This window comes from Octopus sinensis, linkage group LG2, assembly GCF_006345805.1.
Source record: "Octopus sinensis linkage group LG2, ASM634580v1, whole genome shotgun sequence".
In the NCBI taxonomy this organism is placed as follows: Eukaryota; Metazoa; Mollusca; class Cephalopoda; order Octopoda; family Octopodidae; genus Octopus; species Octopus sinensis.
In genome coordinates, this window is record NC_042998.1 from 58,249,555 (window position 1) to 58,273,789 (window position 24,235).

The following is a 24,235-nucleotide window of genomic DNA, read 5'->3' on the forward strand; positions in this document are numbered from 1 at the left end:
TATATATATATATATTAACAATTGAGGATAAAATCTTTGAAAGAAATTATCAGTAGTTAGCGTGAAAAACCTCGTAAGGGGAAAAATTCGTAAATTTTTCCACTTTGAAAATATTTATTTATATTATACTGAGGGTACTACTATTCGTAGATACCACACGCTAAAGAGGGACCAATGCGGTCAAAACTACTAAAATAAACAAAATTTTACCGAATGCAAAACTTCAAAGCAAATCATTTAAAAAAAATTTAGTTACCGGTGCCCCAGCATGGCCACAGCTCATGAGCTGAAACTAGAATCAATCAATCAATCATATCACCTGTGATTTCGCAATTAATGCAGAATATGCATTCTATGTTCATCAGTGCAACAAACTCAAGATATATAAGAAAAAACATAACGTTACAAGCTCGATAGCCAACCGCAGAATTCGTCGTAGCATGTACGAATGTTTATCTTTACATATCTATGAAAATGGCGGGCTTATTCGCAATGCATTTCGGTAACAAATTTCTTACTCGGAATAAAAATTCAGTATTGAACTATTCCGGTGAAAAATATAAATTAACAATTGAGGATAAAATCTTTAAAAGAAATTATCAGTAGTTAGCGTGAAAAACCTCGTAAGAGAAAAAATTCGTAAATTTTTTCCACTTTGAAAATATTTATTTATTCTTTTTTTAAATTATTTGCTTTGAAGTTTTGCATTCGGTAAATTTTTGTTTATTTTAGTAGTTTTGACCGCATTGGTCCCTCTCTAGCGTGTGGTATCTACGAATAGTAGTACCCTCAATATAATATATATATAATTTATGTAAACGACCTTTCCAGTGTCGTACATCACTGCAAAGTGAAAATATTCGCTGATGACACTAAGCTCCAGCAAATCGTCAATGAAGAAGCAGACCGAACTCAACTCCAGTCTGACCTATATGCTGTGAGTCAATGGGCAGACAGAAACAAAATGCAACTGAATGAGGGAAAATTTGAGCTGATGCATTTTGGAAGAAATTCCTCACTAAAACAACCATACTCTCTTCCTTCAGGGGAACCGCTCACAGCCTCTAACAATATCAGAGACCTGGGTGTAATTGTTGATGACGATCTCAGTTGGAGTGCACACATCAACAAGAAGGTCGATACAGCTCGTAGGATGAGTTCCTGGATCTTAGAACTTTCCGGTCCAGAGAACAAGGTGTCATCATACCACTTTTTTCATCCTTTGTACGGCCACACCTTGAATACTGCTGCCCACTGTGGTCTCCTCACACAAGACAAAACATCTCCAGAATTGAGTCACCCCAGAGGGCTCTCACTAAACAATTGAAGGCATGGCTGCTCTCGATTATTGGGATCGCCTTAAAGCCTTGAAACTTTACTCCCTCCAGCGTCGCCGTGAGCGGTACATCATTTGTACGATGTGGAAAATATACCGCCAACTTTGCCCAAACGACCTAAACATTAGCTTCAAGGTTCATCCGAGACTGTGTACCACGGGCTATACGTCCCCTGCCAAATTCAAGATCACAACATACATGTACACTGCAACATAATTTCTTTTCCTCAACAGGCCCTGCCCTATTTAACATTGTCCCGAGGGAGATCAAAGAGGAAAAGGATCCCATCAACTTCAAACAGAGTCTGGATAGATTCCTTCAAAGAATACCAGATAAGCCACCCATAATTGGATACAACTCACCCAACAAGAACTCACTACTTGAACAAAACTGGATACAACTCACCCAACAAGAACTCACTACTTGAACAAAACTTGACTTAAACAGGATTCGAATAATCCTATCAGGTGGTGCTATTAAGTTAGACATGGCCTGGACCAATCTCTGGTCGAAACATATCTAAGTTTTATCTAAGTTTTATATATATATATATATATGCATAAATATTTTGAAATGTATCACCTGAGGAAGGTCTTGCGTAATGGGATTATTTCCTATCATATATATTATGCAGATCCGAAACGTACGTACTAAGTGATTTCAAAATATCATTATTTTGAGGGACTTCAGTACAACAATATATGTGTGTGTTTATACGTATGATGATGCCGATACGTCTGAGCAACGCCTGTAGTTTCTGCTTGAGGCAAAGCATCACCAATGTTATTTCTCCATGGTTGTTGCTGTTATGGTGACTATTTAAGAATTATTGAAACAGTTGTAGGAAATGATGGTGTTAAATATCACTGATACTGTATATCTTCTTTTGTCTTCAAACGTATACAATGTATGTGCGTATGTATGCAGGTATGTATGTGTGTGTGTGTGTGTGTGTGTGTGTGTGTGTGTGTGTGCAAGAGTGCGGATATCATCTTGAATCTTTATCATTGTTCTTTATCATTCATCCCGGACCTTTTATGACCAATTTTCCAGAGTTGTCCTTCATGACTCTGCTGGAGACACTCCTTCATGAATGACTAAACCTTTACTTATCTTGATGTCTACAACAATTAATTTATAACCATCAGGAATTGACCAGTAGAACACTTATCTGTACTATACTCACAAATATTACTCTCTACTTCCGTTATTTATTTACTATTGTTCTTATTTTATTTTTTTATTTTTTATCTTTAATCTCATTTCTTTTTTTTTTTTGTTATTATATTCAGTTCTTTTGCTACCTCATACATACTTCTTTTTCGTTATCTTTACATCTTTCTACCCAGCCTATGTCTATAAATCCTTTGTTTCCTCTACATCATATTTCTTGTATCTTTTTCTCCTATTCTCCTCTAACGGTTGTTGTGATTTAGCAATCATATTTCCAAAGGTCTGGAAAATGTGATTTGTACGTCCTGTATAATTATATTATTACATTAGTACATAATTGTTAGCATACTGGACAAAATGCATGGAGGCATTTCGTCTCTGTATTCTGAGTTCAAATTCCTCCCAGATCGATTTTGCCTTTTATCCAATCGGGATCGATAAAGTAAAGTACCAGTCAAGTACTGAGGTTGATGCAATCGATTAGTCACTTCCCTAAAATCTAAGGTATTGTGCCTATAGTAGAAATGACTATATAAGTATATAGTCGTAAGTCCTCACTGCCCCACTTAGGCAAAGCGTACGAAACGCTTGTGATCTGCTGATGATATGGAAGAGTTTCCGACACTGCGATAGATTTAGAAGAGTCGTAATACGTCTGAGCAACTCCTGCAGTTTCTACTTGAGGAAAAGCATCACCAATGTTATTTCTCCATGGTTGTTGCTATTATGGTGACTATTTAAGAATTATTGAAACAGCTGTAGGAAATGGTGGTGTTAGATATCACTGATACTGTATAACTCCTGTTGTCTTCAAACGTATACAGTGCATATGCGTATGTATGTATTATGTATGTGTGTGTGTGTGTGTGGTGTGTGGTGTGTGTGTGTGTGTATGTGTGTGTCTGTGTGTGTCTGTGTGTGCAAGAGTGCAGACATCATCTTGAATCTCCGCTTACTAATCTCTATAGGAAATTGCTGAACTCAAATATTATGCATAAACATTTCTATCCTCGTCATGTCAATTCATCTTTTATTTAGCGACTCACAATGAATTACCAACCAATCTCACTAACCTCTTATGTTAAAGTATTTGAGTGATATTGAAATAAAAAGATAACTGCCTTCCTAACGAGGTACCATTTCTTAGATACCATCCATCATGCATAACACCTCCTTACACATCTTTTATTTGTTTCAGTCATTTGACTGCAGCCATGTTGGGCGCTGCCTTGAAGGATTTAATCGAACAAATCAACCCCAGGTCTTATTTTTTAAAGGCTGGTACTTATTCTATCAGTCGCTTTCGCTTTCGGGGTCGATAAATTAAGTACCAGTTACGTACTGGGGTCGATGTAATCGACTTAATCCCTTTGTCTGTCCTTGCTTGTCCCCTCTGTGTTTAGCCACTTGTGAGTATTAAAGAAATATATATATATATATATATATATATATATATATATTATATATATATATATATATATATAAAATTAAAAAAATAAAAGAATTGTATAAAATGTTCTTCATTAGCAACGGAACTATAACTGAATGTCTACAATTAGGATGATGATGAGAAAGCGATATATATATATATATATATATATATATTATATATATATGTATATGTATATGTTTACAAAAATTCTATAATTATAAGCATAATTATAATTAGGCTACCCAGGTGGATTTGTTATTTTTGTCTCTTTATTTGCGTGAGTTGAGAGCATTACTGTCGGGGAGATATTTTATGGTAGTGGAATAGTATTTAACTGCTATTCCTAAATTTCGGTATTTGGTGAAGCAATTTTTGCTGAACCTTAATTATAATTATGCTTGTAATTATAGGATTTTTCCATAAGGTTACCGATAATGGTTATTTTAACATACCGAACTACTTGGTAAAATTATTAATTGATTAATTAATTTATATATATATATATATATATATATATACGTATGGATGGATGGATGGATAGATGGATAGATATGCACATGTCAAGATTCTAACAAATATTTGTACCGAACACTCTCTCTCTCTTTCTCTTCCATTATGCGTTTGCATATAAGGAAAAACTGAAAGGCGTTTTGTGTATAAGTGTGTTTGTAAGAAAACAAGCTTACTGATAGTTCCAGTTTTCTATAAAGGAGATCATCATGTTTTCAGGTTAATACTCAGTATCTACTTGGGTTTCTGTTTTTTTATCTCTTCTTATAACAAAAAAGATTTATGCAGCCCTTCAGCAAAACACATTAATACATTTGTTTGAGTAACATAACAGGTTTCACTCTTTCTTAATATTCGTATACTGAGAGCTAAAGAAAAGCAAGCCAGCAGCTCTATGAACAATGTACAATCAAAATTAATAGGGTGAGATAATTGAATAAATAACAATGAACTTATTGAATGCTTAGTCTTAATCCTCAGTATACCATTATTATTCATCTTAATTTGAATTTCTGAAATCGGCACAAGAGCAGGAGTAAAAGAAGTGTATATTCTTGACTAAAGAATAACAGATAATGTTTATAACCAGTGAAGTTTGAACTCAGAATGTAGAGAGATTAAATGAAATAATATAAGGTAATTTGTACGGTACTCTACAGTTCCTCTCACTTTACCACCTTCTGTTAATGATAAATTACATATACTCTTTACTCTCTCTTTTACTTTTTTACTTGTTTCAGTCATTTGACTGCGGCCATGCAGGAGCACCGCCTTTAGTCGAGCAAATCGACCTCGCGACTTATTCTTTGTACTTATTCTATCAGTCTCTTTTGCCGAACCGCTAAGTGACGAGGACGTAAACACACCAGCATCGGTTGTCAAGCAATGCTAGGGAGACAGACACAGACACACAAACGCACACACACATACATATATATATATATATGTGCATATATACGACAGGCTTCTTTTGGCTTCCGTCTACCAAATCCACTCACAAGGCATTTGTCGGCCCGGGGCTATAGCAGAAGACGCTTGCCCAAGATGCCACGCAGTGGGACTGAACCCGGACCCATGTGGTTGGTTAGCAAGCTAGTTACCACACAGCCACTTCTGCATATATAATGTTGTTTTGTTTTGTTTTTTAAAGGAGAAACTCTACTTTGTTGTGGCTGAGATAAACACGCTCATGCCTTCCGTACTCCAGATATCATAGACATGATTAAACTAGAGAGATTAATAGCAAAAACAGTTCTAATAATAATAATATGCAGCTCCAGAAAACAGTCTTCTTAGAGACAACTAGGGTACAATCATTTTAGTGGAGTGGGATAGCCGATTATGTTTGCCAAATAGATGAAAGACAAGATCGACCTCGGCAGAAATTGAACTCAGAACTTAAATATCCAGGAGGAATGACGCCACGCATTTTGTCCGGTATAGTAATGACTTTGCCAGCTCAGCCCCTTAATGGATTCAAATATTGGCACAAGACTAGTAATTTTAGAGGGATGGGGTTTGTTGATTACATTGAACTCAGTATTTGACTCAGACTTTATTCTATTAATCTTGAAAGGATGAAAAGTGAAGTTGACCTCGACTGGATTTGAACTCAACGTAAACTGACAGAACGAATGCCGTGAAGTAATTTTTCTGAAGGCTCTGATGATTCTGGCAAGCCACGTTTTTTTTTTAGTGTTTTTAGTGTTTCGTAATTTAGTCGTAAAATTAAGTGTAAAGAGTGGGTCAGTTGATACCATTTACCCCGGTATTTGACTGGCACTTCATTTTACCGACCTTATAAGTGACTCACGACAGGATTTGAAGTCAGAGCAAATACCGCAAATAATTCTTTTTCACCTTTACTCTAACGATCTGCCATCACGCTGCTGTTTTTGTGATGAGAAAAATGTTCTTACTGTTATTATTACCATAAAGAGTAACAACACAATTTTCATCATTAAAACTATCTTTATATTGAAATGTATTGTAAATAAAACATTATTTATTGAGATCAAGCTTACGTTTCACTAGGTTCAGTACATGAGACTATGCAGGTAGGTAAATAAGATATAAAACCACACCTGTTTACAAAGATTAGTCTTGTCCATAGTAAATCTCATAACTAGATAAACACAATATATTAATCAATTTAGATATTTGTGAAAGCTTTATTGAACACAGTTCTGAGTGTCGTATCCTATCAAATCTATCGAACTGGACAATCTTAATGTTAGTATATGGTAAGTATTGTCGTGTAGAGTTTTATGCCGTGAGTTGTATAGTTGTATATATATATATGTGTGTGCGTGTGTGTGTATGTATATATATATATATATATATATATATATATATATATATATATATATATATATATATATATATATATATATATAAGTGTGTGTGTGTGTATTCTTGATTGTAACTTGATCACTTCGTCTACATTGTTAATACTCTTCAGATGGCATCAGATGTTATCATAGATTTCTATAAGGTTTTTCTGTACAAATTAGAGATCTTACCTCGCTACATAGAAAATTAATTATTTTATTAAGCTTAATTTATAAAATAATAATGATTAAAATATTAATGATGACGATGGCGACAGCGGCTGAGCAGTTAAAACAGGATCATGGCAAAAAGCCAGAGGATCAGAAGATTTGTGAACAGAAATAAGCAGTTGAGGAGAACAGATTGTTCAAAAATAACCCGAAGCAATTCTTCCGAACGTTAGAAGGAGACAATGGGGGAAAATGTTGCTCCTGGTGCAAATCAAGCCTAGGAGTTCTGGAGCGGATTATGGGGGAACAATGTGGTGCATAAAAGGGATCCAATGTGGATAGGAACTATCAAGACAGAATTACAAGGAGGAAAGAAACGAAGGAATATTGTCATAAGCACCAATTGACGTGAAAGAACAAGTGGGTAAAGTGCGTAACTGGAAAGCCCCCGGACCAAATGAGATTCGTGGCTTTTGGCTGAAGAAATGCCACACGGTGCATGAAAGACTATCAGACCAATTGAATGAGTGTGTCCAGAAAGGTACAGACCTCACGTGGGTGGTGACAGGGAGGACAATACTTGTAATGAAAGATAGAAGAAATGGGAATATTGTGGAAAACTACCGTCCCATAGCATGCTTAAACATAATCTGGATGATACTCACTGGAATATGCGCGGAAAGGACATACATTTTCCTGGTACAGGAAGAAATACTACCAAGGGAACAAAAAGGATGAAGGAAGAGTTCTCAGGGCACTAAGGATCACCTGGAAATCGATAAAACAGTTTTGAGGCCTTGTAAAAAGCATCATACAAACATGTCTTTGGCTTGGATTGATTTAAAGAAGGTATATAATATGATGCCTCATTCTTGGATCATTGAATGCCTGCAAATGTTTGCTGTTGCTGACAACATCACAAATTTTCAGATGCATAGCATGAAACAGTAGAAAACCGAATTGTACTCAAGTAATGTATTCCTTGGAGAAGTTAATATTAAAAGGGGCATCTTCCAAGGTGACTCATTTTCTCCGTTATGATTTGTAATTGCACTAATACCTATAACAATGACACTTAGGATAGTTAAGATGGGTTACCGACGTGGGGAGAAAGGTACATCACTGAATCATCTTCTGTTTATGAATGACCTAAAATTGTTTTGGAAATCTGAAAAACAGATAGATTCCTTAACCAAAACAGTCCAGAAGTGTGGCAGGGATATCAGTATGGAATTTGGGATTGCCAAATACTCAGTACTTAATATAAAAAGAGGGAAGAAAGCAGCCTGCAGAGGAGTGCGGTTACCATCAGGGGAGACCATGGGTGAACCCGACGGTGATGGGTATAGGTATTTAGGGGATTTTGGAGCTGGATGACATTCTACACAGAGAAATGAAAGTCAAGGTCAGCGAGGCGTATCAAACATGAGTGAAGATGGTGCTGAAATCCAATCTCAATACCAAAACTTTGATTACCGCAATGAATATATGGGCAGTTGCGCTGGTCAGATATAGTGCGTCCGTCCTCAAATGGACTAAGGAGGAAATATCAACACTGGCCAGAAGGAAAAAAAAGTTGATGACGCTGCATAGGGTGCTACGCCCTAAAGCAAACGTAAACAGACTGTATATGAAAAGAAAGAATGGCGGCAGAGGACTAATTAGTATTGACCGTTGTATAAGAAGTGAAAGGAGAGAGCTTGCCGAGTATTTGGTAAATAGTGATAAAAAACAGCTGAAATATGCCACAAAAGATTGCCCTTGCTACTCTTGGCCTCCGGAGGATGCTCGGGACTAAGGCAGCTACAACAAAGTTATAATGAAAGGAAACCATAAATGATAATAATAATATTTATAGTAATAATAATAATAATAATAATAATAATAATAATATAATAATAATAATAAAAGAAGAGGAACAATAATAATAATAATAACAACAATTAACAACAACAACAACAACAACAACAACAACAATAATAATAATAATAATAATAATAATAATAAAGAAAAAGAAAACGTCACAGAAAACGAAAAATCAATCATACTCTGGGATATGCCAATACACAGAGATAGAGAAATTAAGGCCAGATATAGTTGTCAGAGATCATGAAGAAAAAAATGCTTACTAATTGATGTATCAATACCAGCAGATGACAACGTTTCTCTAAAAGAAATGGAGAAACTTTCAAAATACAAAGATCTAGAAATAGAGGTAACTCGAATGTGGAATCTAAAAACTGAAACAATTCCTATCATAATTTGCGCATTAGGTATGATAAAAAAAATAGTCAGGCAAATACATAACAAAACCACCAGGACTTACAAATATATATAGCATACAGAAAATTGCACTACTGGGCACTGCACACATCCAACACCAAACACTTTCAATACAGAGCATCACAAGAAACCACAGCACATACCCAAGGCACACAGAGCTGTGCTCGGTAGTGAAGTGAAAGCACGATATAAAAATAAAACTACTGAATAATAATAATAATAATAATAATAATAATAATAATAATAATAATAATAATAATAATGATAATAATGATAATAATAATAATAATAATAATAATAATAATAATAATAATAATAATAATAATCCATTGTACTAAAGGCACAAGGACTGATTTTTTATTTTTGGCGGCAGGGGACTAGTCACTAATATCGACCCCAGTGATTCATCGGCCCCGAAAGGATAATAGGTAAAGTCGATCTCGGGGGAATTTGAACTCAGAACGTAAAGAAGACGAAAAGCCGCTAAGCATCTTGCCCGGCGTGCTAACAAATCTGTCAGCTCACCACCTTAATAATAATAATAATAATAATAATAATAATAATAATAATAATAATAATAATATAATAATAATGATGATGATGATGATGATGATGATGATGATAATAATAATAATAATAATAATAATAATAATAATAATAATAATAATAATAATGATGATGATGATGCAGTACCAGGCAGTGGCTCTCATGGCTTCTGATCTTAACTGATTGGAAGTGTTATCATGTACATTGTTTTGTCTTGGTATAAAAGATGGGCTACATCAAATATTCTGCTCAATACCACAGATTTGTTTGTCAGTTGTTTGACCTTAACCAGTTGAGCATGTCCCTTAGTGGTTGACGATATGTGCATCTCTGATCACGAGTAGAAGTAGTGAGGGAGCATCATAGCCGTGTGTTGAGAGGGATTGTTTGGGGTTTGAATAATTCACCTCTGGAAACATGGGTGTTTCGTTCAACCTCCTTAAACAACCCTTATTCAGGGACCTTTCGAGTGGGATGGGTTACTGGACCTGAAGAAAATTCTAACTGGGCCCCACCTGCAAGGTCATGTGCTGTTTATCTTGATATGAGATCACCATGTCGCGCACATATGGTTGTGATGCATGTGCCTAGTGTACCCTTATCAGACGGGTAGTCATGATGGGTATACTGGGCTTCGTATATTTTGCCCCAGTGTCACTTTGATGGCATGCACTGCTCTCTCACCCAATAATAATAATAATAATAATAATAATAATAATAATAATAATAATAATCCTACCTAGCTCAATTACCAGAAAAACCCCAAAATGGCAGAAATTCAAAAGATACTGCTCATGAGAACTGCCCGTATCCTACGTAAAATACTGTCTATGTATTCTCAAATTTTAAAACAAACTTATGATTTTCTTATATTTTCATAAACATTCTTTAGAACAATTCTATGTGCAAAACCAAATATATGAGCTTCTAATTTGTCTCTTGAGGTCTCTGGGTGACACTTGGAGTCAACTCGTACAAATACAAAGCAAAAATCAAACATGTAATAATAATAATAACAATAATAATGGTGATGATGATGATGGTTGTGGTGGTGGTAATGATAGTTTATAAGTTAGGTATAATGCCAAGCATTGGGATCGGTCTTACCGATCATATCGAAGCCCTAAACTCAACTGGCACTTATTTTATCGATTTTGAAAGGATGAAAAGTTATTCGACCTCGGTGAGATTTGAGTAAAGCAATAAAAGCCACTAATCCAATCACACTCACGCATAGCTAAGTGGTTAGTGTTTTTCACTCAAGATCTCGAGATCACGGTTTCAATTCCTAGACCGGGTGATGCGTTGTGTTCTTGAGCAAAACACTTCACCCCACGTTGTTCTACGATCACTTTAACAAATGATGCGTGGTACAGAATGTCGATTTGATAGTGAGAGGGAGCTAATGTACAAAACATACGTCTTATCACCATAAACAAATCATTTGTGCTTGTCGTTCGGCAAAAGGTGAACGCTCATACGTCGTCTTCGACGATGAGTCTATCAATATGTATAATAATCACATACTTGTGATGGGAAGTATGATGGGTGTGACACTGAAAGCAATAATCGAAACATTATGTACGAAAAAGCCCATAAACAAATATATAAAAAAACACATTAAAAATAGAGTCAAAAATACCCGGTTTAGTCATACTTACGTCCTACACAATAAACTTTCAATCCAGTAGCTCGATTCACACAGTACATACCCTATAAAATTCCCATGGTTTACATAATCACCAGCCAAAACAAGAATACAATACTTCCTTTTACAAAATCGATATGTAGTATGTTATACAAGCCAAATTTTACACGATTACCACCCATTAATATAAAACAGCCAACAGAAATCACACAGCACATTCTCTACCCAATCAATACCCGACACTAAGCACGTAATACACATCAATAAATATAATAAGACGACAATCACACAAAATATCACGACTCACATTTCATATTCATCTATCCTTGTTTATCGCGGTGTTTGTTTCCAAATAGAAACAGTGATATAAGAATCAGTGATAATTGAATCATATTCATGCACTTGTAAATGGAAGGAATCCTAGAGTCTTTGATACCAAACCCACGTGCCATAGCAGCCAAACCTCTACCGTCATGTTTTCGCAGATCATTACCTTTTCCTGTACAGAATACACTCGTCAGCATCGTTAGTTAGGATCAGGAGCCTTCGTATTTTTCTAACCACTGATCCTATGTTGTACATACGGGTGCATAAATCCATATAAAAAAAATATGCAGCCTCACTGCACGATTATGTAAACACAAGGGATACTCAGTGCATTCTGAGTAAACGAGTAACGTGGTGGTCGCCAGGGTGCGTTTTTCCGCTACATGTAGAATTTTCTATCGATCACTGACACTTATTATCACAAGTGAATTGGTGATAAGCGTAACACGGTTCAGCGATAAAAGAATCAATGATAAACGAGAATATAGGAAAGAAATGAAACGCCAGAAAGTACAAGTGAAATCGGAAACGACTAAAAGGCATAAAATTGTAGCATAGAAATACGGTTTCAAATTACCCAAAGTAAACGTTTCACATACCTCAAGTTTACAGATGTCCACCAAACCAGATGGTGAAGAAGAAATTCATAGAAAGCCAGTGAAAACGTGCTAATTATTTTTACTAACATTGGTGTGTCACTGAAGATTGTATCTTGGAATTGTTTGCACTACATGCACAGCAATACAAGAATTAATTCAATCCGTGCCTTTAATAAAGAGTAGTAAACTAAAATCAATGACTATATTCTTTTCAATGCTGAAATATAAAGAAGTCTTCAAGTTAACCGGAGACATGTGTCAATTGTCTCATGGAACCAATAATGTTCAAATGCCTACTCATAACCCAAACTCTGCTTAGAGAACGAAATCCTAAGATTTCATTTCCTGTGAAATTAACAAAGAAAATGTCTTAGTCAATACGGAGACTCCTTGAGCTGACAACGAAATTTTTGTGCAGAAGCTCCATCTACTTAATTTAATCGTCATATCCTTCTTTCAATGAACATAACTACTGCACTGAGAAAAGCATGAATTACTTAGAAGGTTTTAAATATGCAAGTTTTTAGTATAAAAGTAATGGGCCTAGGAGTTGAGTGTCTTCTTCCGTGGTGTTGGGTCAAAAAAAGAGAAATCGTGTGGAAGCTCACCGTACGTTTAAGTGCTTGTCCTTGTGAGATTCACTTACTCTGCCGTGCAGTGTAACACAACCACCTGACAGTGTCTTTGACGGAAATTGGTATATTGTATGTAGGTAGTCAATTCAGGACTTTAGTCTGAGGATGACTTCTCTTCGTTCAGCCAGTCTTGGAGACCTTGAAAAAAAGTCAAGTACTCTACCTCATCCGACTAAACCTCAATAAAAATAATAATAATGATGATGATGATGATGATGATGATAAATGCCCTGATGCAGTACTAGGCACTGGCTCTCATGGCTTCTGATCTTAACTGATTGGTAGTGTTATCATGTACATGTTTTGTCTAGGTATAAAGGATGGGCTACAGCAAATATTCTGCTCAATACCACAGATTTGTTTGTCAGTTACTTGACCTCAACCAGTTGAGCATGTCCCTTTGTAGCTGACGATGTGTGCATCTCTGATCAGAAGTAGTGTGGGAGCATCATAGCCATGTATTGAGAGCAATTCCATGTATTGGAGTTTAAATACTTCACTACTGGAAAAAAAAGGTGTTCTGTTCATCCTTCTTGGACAAAACTGATTCAGGGACCTTTTGAGCAGGATGCGCTACTCGACCTGAAGAAAATTCTAAGTGGACTCCATCTGCAAGGTCATGCGCTGTTTATCTTGATGCAAGGTCATTATGTCACGCACATATGATTGTGATGCATGTGCCTGATGTACTCTTATCAGACGGGTAGTCATGATGGGTATACTGGGCTTCGTATATTTGTACACCAGTATCACTTTGATGGCATGTACTGCTCTCTCACTCAATAATAATAATAATAATAATATAATAATAATAATAATAGTAATAATAATAATAATAATAATAATAATAATGATCGTTTCAAATTTTGGCACAAGGCTTGCAATTTCGCGGGAGGGATAAGTCGATTACATTGACCCCACTGTTCAACTGGTATTTATTTTATCGACCCCGGAAAGATAAAAGCCAAAGTCGGTGGCATTTGAACTCAGAACGTAAAGGCGGAGGAAATGCCGCTACGCTTTTTGTTCGACGGGCTAACATTTCTGCCAGCTCGCCGCCCTAAATAACAACCTCCACCACCACTGCCACCAACACAATAACAACAACGACGACGACAACAACAACAGCAACAACAACAGCAGCAGCAACAATAATAATAATAACCCTTTCTTCTGTAGGCACAAGGCCTGAAATTTGGGGGAAGGGTTTAAGTCAGTTACAGCGATCCCAGTATGTAACTGGTACTTATTTAACCGAAACCCGAAAGGATGAAAGGTAAAGTCGACCTCGGTGGAATTTGAATTCAAAACGCAGCAACGAGCGAACTACTGCAACGCATTTCGTCCCTCGCGCTACCGATTCTGCCAGCCCGTCACCTTATGCAACAACCACCACCACAACACCAACAACGACATCAACAACAACAACAACAACAACAGCAACAATAATAATAATAATAATAATAATAATTATTATTATTATTATTATTATTATTATAAATGCCCTGGTGCAGTACCAGACAGTGGCTCTCATGGCTTCTGATCTTAACTGACTGGAAATGTTATCATATACGTTGTTTTGTCAGGTATACATGTTGTCCCTAAGCGACTGATGATATGTGCATCTCTGATCACGAGCAGAAGTAGTGGAGAGCATCATAGCAATGCGCTGAGAGGGATTCTTTGAGGTTTGGATAATTCACCTCTGGAAACATAGGTGTTTCGTTCAACATTTTTAAACAACCCTTATTCAGAGAGCTTCTGAGCAGGATGGGCTACTCGACCTGAAGAAAATTCTAACTGGGCCCCACCTGCAAGGTCATGCGCTGTCTATCTTGATATGAGATCACCATGTCGCGCACATATGGTTGTGATGCATAACCCTTACCTGACCCGGTATTCCTGATGGGTATATTGGGGTTATATATTTTACCTACCTCAGTGTCACTTTGATGGCATGTCATACTCTCTCACCCAATAATAATAATAATAATAATAATAATAATAATAATAATAATAATCATAATCATGATAATAATCATAATCATAATAATAATAATAATAATAATAATAATAATAATAATAATAATAATAATAAAAGAATTGGACTGTATCCGAGTAAGTAATACTAATTGAAATTTATTACTATTTTCGAAACGAAATGATGTATTTTGACTCGATATCATCTCCACCTCTAACGCAACACATGTAAACATGCGTGGAACATCACGATCATCCCCGACCCCAAACACCATGTACAAAGGAACTACGAAGAAATTAAATGCCTCCGATACTATTCAACCCAAGAATAACAATCGAGCGGTACGTACATTAAACTTACAACAAAAAATGTACGAAAAACTACACGTGCGAAATAATGTGACAACAGAAATAAACGGACCGGTACCCTACGAAAATGACGACCGTCAAAATAATGGGCCGGACGTTGTACCTCATGTCCCGCAAATAAAACCCAAAGACGTAAATGGACACGTGAGGAATACATTTCTATCTTACACGCATACTACACAGCAGTACTCTACCCAAAAAATGAAAATACAACAACACATACATATAAAATATGGAAGGAAAATAATAGAGATATAGACTTGGATACAGCAATGAACCCTAATAAATTAGCTAACGTACGAAGATACATTCTCAACACAAAAAAAATCACTACTAGGCACTGCACACATCCTACGCAGAACACTTTCCATACAATAACCATCAGAGCATCACAACAAATCACAGCACATACCCAAGGCACACAGAGCTGCGCTCGGTAGTGAAGTGAAAGCACGCTATAAAAATAAAACTACTGAATAATAATAATAATAATAATAATAATAATAATAATAATAATAATAATAACAATAATAATGACAACAACAACAACAACAACAACAACAACAACAATAATAATAATAATAATAATAATAATAATAATAATAATAATAATAATAATAAACGAATAATCCCCTGGTGTTGAGTGACTGCGGCCTAACTCTTCGATTTATGATTTTCAAAGTATATTGATGACGAAGTAGAATTGGTTAAAGTCATTCGAGAGTGACAACAGTAACGGCTATGACAACAGTGACACTTATAAAGACGACAACATATCAACCTGTTAAGTTAAATATATCAAACTGTCAATCTAAATAATATTACTGGTAACACTGAGCTCATTTAACATTTGACTTAACAATATCCTTGTTGGTAAAATTGAAGTGGGTAACATTCAGCTTGGTAACACTGGCATAGTAACATTAGTACATCTTTCTGCAATTAACTTTGATTGATAATTATGTAATTAACCTAACACAGACATCCTATGTGTAATTGAAAGTCAATCATGAGATCTGGTTTGAAATGCTATTTATCTATCGCTTGATAAGAAAATGCTGAGTTGGCCTATTAAGAATATGCCATCCATCAATGTTTATCTGATGCTTTTCATTCAACAATGAAGCTTCTTGCAATGAAGAACTCATTAAGCAATGGTATTGATTAATTATTTTCTAATGAACAATACACTAAATCAGTAAATCTCGGGTCCATTTCATTCATCTGATAAGATCATTTTCATGAGGTATTGATCATTACTCATTTCTTGTCCCTGGAATTGCAACCACCCTAGTTTACTTCTAATCCTAAATAAAGATCGATTTTTTTTTACCAAGCCACACAACCATCTTTTGTTAAAATTGATCAAATCTATTTCAGTATATTATTGGTCCAGAATTATATTGATGGATAAACTCACAATCGAAATTAGATTCAGTAAAGTATTTCACTATAGTGTATAGCACTACATCTTACTAAACATCAATATATGAGAAGAATACACAACCATGTTTGCTACAGTCTACCTTTATGACAAAATGTCATCCTGCAGAACTGAGTGTATAGCGTTTGAAAGGACATGGGTCGTTTTCTCAAACAAATGCTTCTGCAAAAACAATATTATCGAAATTTGCAACAGCTCATCCATTTTATTCTGGCGTGGAAAATGGATGTTAAACCAGAAAAGAGAACATTATATAATATATATTAACTAAACTAATAATTCTCAGACATCAACTCTCCACTGTAGAAGGAATCCCTTTTTTATAAAATTGAAAATTTTCTCTTTGACTTGGTAAATTTGTTTCATTAACGAAAAGCAGAAATATAATCTAGTTCATGACTATTTAATACTTAGAAGGTCTGGGACTTAGAAGATCTGTGAGCTGTTCAGTGGATACATCTCTTCTCTATGTCATCTTGAAAAGAACTTAGGCTCCCCTGCATAAACGAAAGAACAAAAATAGTGAAACAAACACAAGAAATAACAAGATAAATACCGGATTAAATCTTCACTTTACTCTTCGATAGAATTTCTCAATTATACACAACATTCAAGAGGCTGGTTTATTACAGACCCCCTCCACACTTTTGTTTTTGGCCAGGAGGAGGTTATCGAGCATTGCTTCGGTTGAGATTAAATAATATAAATATTGTCCTATTGTAAAAACTAACCCTAACCCTAACCCTAACCCTAACCCTAACTTAACGGATGAAATCTCTGACAAAATTATATTTCTTAGTATACATTAAAATACAAATTCCTCTGAGAGTTACAAATGATAGTATCAATAGAATAGCAGACTTCCAGTCAGAGAAAGATTAATAATTCTGATTCAGGAATCACCAACACGCTGTGTCCATAAAGTATTGGCATTGTAGCCTATTTTCTCAACCCCCGCTGGCCAAGTCTTCGCAACAGTAAATTAAAGTTCATAATTGTTAGAGACATAGTTAGATAGAGCACAGAATAATTGAAGAAGTTTTCTCTGGTGTGAATTGATCTCTTCACGTCTGTAAAAGATGAGAATCGACTGTTGTCTATATTCTCCATGAAATTACTAGAAATTACTACATCGACATAGTTTTTCTCTCCGACATTAAGGTGATTTTAATTCCACTTTCTCAAATCCAAATCTGGGTGGTGGAAACTTCAGGAAATAAGTGCAGTATGATATGATTGCTTCTGATTTACGTACAAAGTCAGTAATTCCGGGGCGGGGGGAAGGATTGGTTAATGTCATCAACTCTAGAAATTTACTGGTACATTATTTTACAGACCCCCAGATATATGAGAATAATTGTCATTATTATATAACATAATAATAACATATCTTATTCACTAATTTGTTACTATTAGTCAGCTGGAGGAAAATGAACGAGAATTCTCTATTCTTCAAATGTATACACGACGTGGCCATTACAAGCTATTTCCCAGCGATGTATTTATAACAAGGTAACCTCATGCGTATTTATATTAGTCCCACTGTTCAGAAAAAAAAGCAAAGATTATAAATAATAATGATTTTCTTTAGGCAAAACACTGTGCCAAGTCTTTTGCTGGGGGAAGACAAAATGTCTCTAATGTATATAAAACGGAGCCCATTAGAATTCAACATCGGAACTAAAGATAAGACATTTTTGTTCAGCGCTAGTTCATTTCTGCCGATCCCACATATTTCAACAACCAATTACGTTTAGTAGTCTATTCCAATAAAATAAAGCTCTTGAAAGTTGCTAAGAGTCAGGAGATAAGAAGCAGGCTATTAGGTTGAAAGGTAGCTAGGTGAAAAGTAAAAGTACATGTTGCAAAATATATGCACGTACAACAACTGATTTGAATGTTATTCTACAGCCGAGGGGAATGTCCTTAGAATATACATTTTAGATACAACTTGCAATGCGAGACATTACCTTCAACTGCCGACAGGAGATGTCAACACCTTTTGGTAAGAGCACCGCTGGAGGTGGTGCTCTTACCAAAAGGCGTTGACAAGATTCAATATTTTTATAACCGGGGAATGTTTAGGTTTCTTTGGCCCACAATGTTACTCACTTCATTTTTCCTTCTTGTTATTTACACACCCACCAACACGCCACAGCGGGATTGGATAATAACTATTCCAACGACCCAGAAGCTATATTTTTTTTACTTCTTGCTGGGGATTTGTGAAGGCGCATGACTCAGTGGTTAGAGCGTCGAGCTTACGATCGTGAGGTTGTGAGTTCGATTCCCGGACTCGGCTGCGTGTTGTGTTCTTGAGCAAGAGACTTTATTTCACATTGTTCCAGTTAACTCAACTGTAGAAATGAGTTGCGACATTACTGGTGCCAAGCTGCATCGACCTTTACCTTTCCCTTGTTGGATAACATCAGTGGTGCGGAGAGGAGTGGCTGGTATACATAGGTGACTGCTGGCCTTCCATAAACAATCTTGTTCGAACTTGTGCCTCGGAGGATAACTTTCTAGGTGCAATCTCATGGGCAACCACGACAGAAGGGGGTTTCCTCCTCCTCCTATTCACACACCCACCAACACACCAAGCCGAGATTAGATAAAAACTATTCCAACGACGCAGAAACTATATTTTTTACTTCTTGCTGGGAATTTGTGCATCATTTTCTTTTTTCACCCCTTTGGGCTTTTTCGCAAATACTTGTATCATATTTGTGATGAAACATACTCTGTTGTTGGTCACTAGTGCACTGATAGCCTTCCTAAGATCAATAATATTCAGTACCATTGCAAATAAATGTCATCTAATAACATTTTCCATTTCCACTAACAATTTCACGCACACACACACACAGGCACACACACACACATACATACATATATATATATATATATATATATATATATATATAACTCATGTAATACATATATATATATGTAGATATTACATATATGTGAAGTGACAAATAAAGTAATATTCTCATCTCTACTCTTAATTTTATGTCTATTTCCAGGATAAACAGAAAAAGTTGTGGCATACGCCATATTATGACAATGAAATCAAACTGAAACAACTTTATATCAAAATCTGCAAAAACCTACCTGCCTATGGATGCAAACTATACCAGGTGAAAGAAAATCTCAGAGGGAATACGCAGAAAAAGGTAGTGTAATGTTTATTATATATATTTTGTAACCTATAGTCGGCGCAACTGCTTGCTTTATGCTTTTATTTTTATAAATAAGCATTCATGCTATTCATTTGTTTTTGTTATAAATCTGGTTTCTTTTCCACGATAACATCACAAGAAGCATGATAATCCAAAATATGCATGTCAACATTCACTGCTTTTTTTGTTTTCATCTACTTTGTTCTCAATGCGTGTTAACCTAATAGAAATCTATGCACGCAAATGCACGCACACTCACTCACACACATACACAGCAACACAAACATTTATATATATATATATATATATATATATATATATATATATATATATATATATATATATATATATATATGCATACATACATTCATACATACATATATTGATATATACACACATACACACATATTGATACACTTATGTTTTACATTTCTTAAAAAAAGAATATATATATATATATATATGCATATAGAGATATATAAAAAAATTACAATTTGTTCTTAGTGAAAAGTCAAGTGCGTTTGCTTTATACTTGCTAAACGTACGTCATATAGCCTTATAAGGTGAAATGCGCACAAGGTTATTCTGACGTAGTTTACTTTGTACGACTTCAGAACAGATTGTTATTTATTTATCAAAATGACGAATCGCTACTAATTTACACAGACTTTTAGAAAATGAAGGCGGTATTCTTGCATGGCCTTAGCAGTGTCGGTTTAAAGAAACTAAATAATTAGAGAAACACTATGTACATGCTTTGTATGGTTGTTTTGTTTTTTATAATTTACAAAAAGGGTTAAGCTATACCACTTTCTTACATAGACACAAAGACTCATATTTTATGGGCGGACAGGGTGACTTGCATTCATGCTGTCGATGTGCCAGTCAACCGATTTTTTTCTCCCATCATTTTAGTCGGGGGAAAAATCAGGACCCATGATACTTCACAGGGCTTCCACAACTAGTAGAAAGCGGGCAAGAAGGCATTCTGAACGGCCTGGTCTTTGTTAAAGGCAAGTAAATTTGATGTTAATAACGGGCGATGGGATTAAGTCAGTCACATAAGTATGCCACAGTGAGAAATGAACTTAAAACCTAAAGGGCCGGAACAAATATCGCCAGACATCCGCTTCAATTTTCTAACGGCTTTCCCCAGTTTGTCACCCTTAAATAATGTTTATATCATACATATGTCACGGCCTCACCATATGGCTGGTATATAATTTATCGAAAAATGAAAGACAAAATAGACTCCACCCAGTAGGGTTTTAAATGCATTAAGAGTGACATAAATGCATTAAGAGTGACATAAATTCGAGGAAATTCAGTAGAGCATCGGATGCACTGCCGTAAGGTATAGTAATTGTATGCTCATGTCCGAGATTGGCTTCTCATTTTATCCATTATAAAGGGAAGTAATAGCTGATAGTATATCCATCCTGGGAAATGTGTAACATTGTAGTTACGTTAGAAATACTCTACTATAAAAATACTCTACTATAATACTCTATAATTATTCTATATATATATATTTGCACAAATAATACATTTCTAAATCTCTCACAGAGATTTATGCAGTAGTGATACGATAAAGTAGTTGTATGCTGTCAACTTAATGTGACAGTCCCATGAAGAGAATAATACTACTGTTATTTAGCCCTAGGAATCAGCACCGCTTCCTGTCGGCCTTGACACATTTCCTGTGAACTTATGTTTACAAGGAGGAGATAAGCACCTCCACCAAGTTAAGCCAACATACAGAGACTAGTTTCTGAGTCTTTGCTCGTCTTCAGTCTGGAGTAGTAGTCTGGGTGGAGGTGCTTATCACTCCCTTGTAAACATAAGGACACAGGAAATGTGTGAAGGCCGACAGCAAGCTGTGCTGCTTCCTAGGGCTAAATAGCAGTAGTATTATTCCCTTCATGGAACTGTCACATTAAATTGACAGCATACAACTACTTCATATATGTATATATATATATGTATATATATATATAATATATATATATATATATATATATTATATATATATATATAATATATATATATATATATATATATATATTATATATATATATATATAACATTGTCTGGGAATCCTGAGAGGTTGGCGACACTGGACAGATATGGTGTTATTACAGCCTTTATTTTGTACCATAAAGGAAAAGTTTTCTCCTCGGTAACTGCAGCGAATTTGCCTTTTAGCAGTTGAAATATGTCGCAAACATATTTTAATTAACCTAAACTTTGCTTATACCTAAAAACTGCTTGGTTTTAATATATATATATATGTGTGTGTGTGTGTGTGTGTGTGTGTGTGTGTGTATACTCCTTAGCTTCAGCTGTTCGACTGCGGTTTAGCAGAAGTATCCTCTTGTAGGTTAGTCGAGCAAATCAGTTCTAGTACATATTTTAAACCTGGTATTTTATTTCAGTGTTGTCTTTTGCCGAGCAGTTGTCAAGCGGTGTGGATGAGGTAAAAATAAAAATAGATGCGTACGCGTGCGACAGGCTTCAGCATAATTTCCGTCAATCAAATGCACTCTCAAAGGTTTGCTGAGCAGATACTTGCCCATAGGGCTACAGTGGGACCGAACTCGAAGTTACATGGTTGCCAAGCGAACTTTTAATCACATCGGTCTTGCCCGCAAATGGAAGTTGCATGTTGAACAGAAAACCTGATTACATAAACAAAGAAAAAGCAAGATGATTCGTGTCAAATGTTGACTGAATATTATGAAGATTGTAAGCAATAATAGAATCTAATATGGATTGTGTTTGAAATAGTTGCTAAGTTTGCTTTCCAGCCACGTGGTTCGGGGTTCACTTCCACGGCGTGGTACTTTGGGCATGTGTCTTCTACTATGGCCTCCAGCCGACTGAAGCTTTGTGAGCGAATTTTGCAGACGGAAGCTGAAAGAAGCCGTTGTGTGTGTGTACGTATGTGTATGTGTGTGTGTGTGTGTGCATGTGTGTGTGCACGTGCAGGCGCGCGTGTCTGTGTTTGTCCCCGCCACCGCTTGACAACCGGTGTTGGCGTGTTTACGTCCCCTGGGAAAGAGACCGACAGAATAAATACCAGGCAAGGCGGCGAGCTAGTAGAAACGTTAGCACGCTGAGCGAAATGCTTAGTGGTATTTCGTCTGCCGCTACGTTCTGAGTTCAAATTCTGCCGAGGTCGACTTTGCCTTTCATCCTTTCGGGGTCGATTAAATAAGTACCAGTTGAAGACTGGGGTCGATATAATCGACTTAATCCGTTTGTCTCTCCTTGTTTGCCCCCTTCTGTATGAAACCCCTTGTGGGCAGTAAAGAAATAAGAAAAAATACCAGGCGTAAAAAATAAAAGCATAATCACTGGTGGGTGTGAGAGTCGATCCCTTGGATTACAAATTGTTCAAAGCAGTGCCCCAGCATTGTCGTAGTCTAACGACTGCAACAAGTAAAGCATAATAGAAATATCACAGGAGTTGTGTGACATATTTGATTATGCTTGATATTTTTGAAAATTCTCTTTGCTGTATTAGTTAATATGACTAAAAGCTACATAGTAGAAAGTAGCTATTAATGTTATGTAGAAACTATATAAGAGATCTATGGTATCCCTATTTTCTGTACCTTGTAGCAGTCTGTATACTATAGCATTGATTATTACTAAAAGCTTTGTCGCTGTTAATGCTAGGTGCAGACTATATAAGAGAGCTATAATAACTCTGTATTGCTGCACAATTTAAGTGGATGTAATTGACATTGAATATGTGTAGCACTGTAGCAAAGTTACAAAAGCGGAATAATAAGTTTTTTTTATCATTATTACTGTTTTGGTTTTGGTTTTCTCATCGTAATAATCAATCCTGCTTTCCATGCTACGATATGTTATTGGACATTACAAGGTTTCACTAAAACCTTGTGTTAGATGCTCTCTCTCGCTTTTTTATATTTAAAAGTGAAGTTGTGACAAACAAATTAACTCAACAATAGCTATTCAACACCTTTATGATCTGTAAATGGCTATCCAGGTCAAAGCTTATTCAGAAGATATTTCCACATATTGCCTTCTTCATTGATTTCCAAGTCACGTAATTACGTACGTGATAAGCACAGCTTGCTTCTTATAATAACGTTTAAAGTCGCTCGCAAAACACACATATCGAATGATAGTTTCGTAGATGCTAGCATATTACTTCGTTCCACTTGACAAAGCAAAATATTCTTTATAACCAAGTTGTGTACTGCAAGCATTTTCAGCCGTAGACTTTCAAGAGGTCTT

At 35.7% G+C, this 24,235-nt stretch overlaps 1 protein-coding gene across 5 annotated transcripts in view; it reads left to right on the forward strand.

Moving 5' to 3' along the window:
• LOC115224721 (1-phosphatidylinositol 4,5-bisphosphate phosphodiesterase epsilon-1) overlaps positions 1-24,235 on the forward strand; it is a 1,072,053-nt gene that overhangs the window by 657,292 nt on the left and 390,526 nt on the right. For all 5 annotated transcript variants that reach the window (XM_036513495.1, XM_036513498.1, XM_036513507.1 and 2 more), the window contains exon 10: positions 19,811-19,960. In XM_036513495.1, coding sequence (XP_036369388.1) covers positions 19,811-19,960 — 150 coding nt within the window. The remainder of the gene's footprint in view (positions 1-19,810; positions 19,961-24,235) is intronic.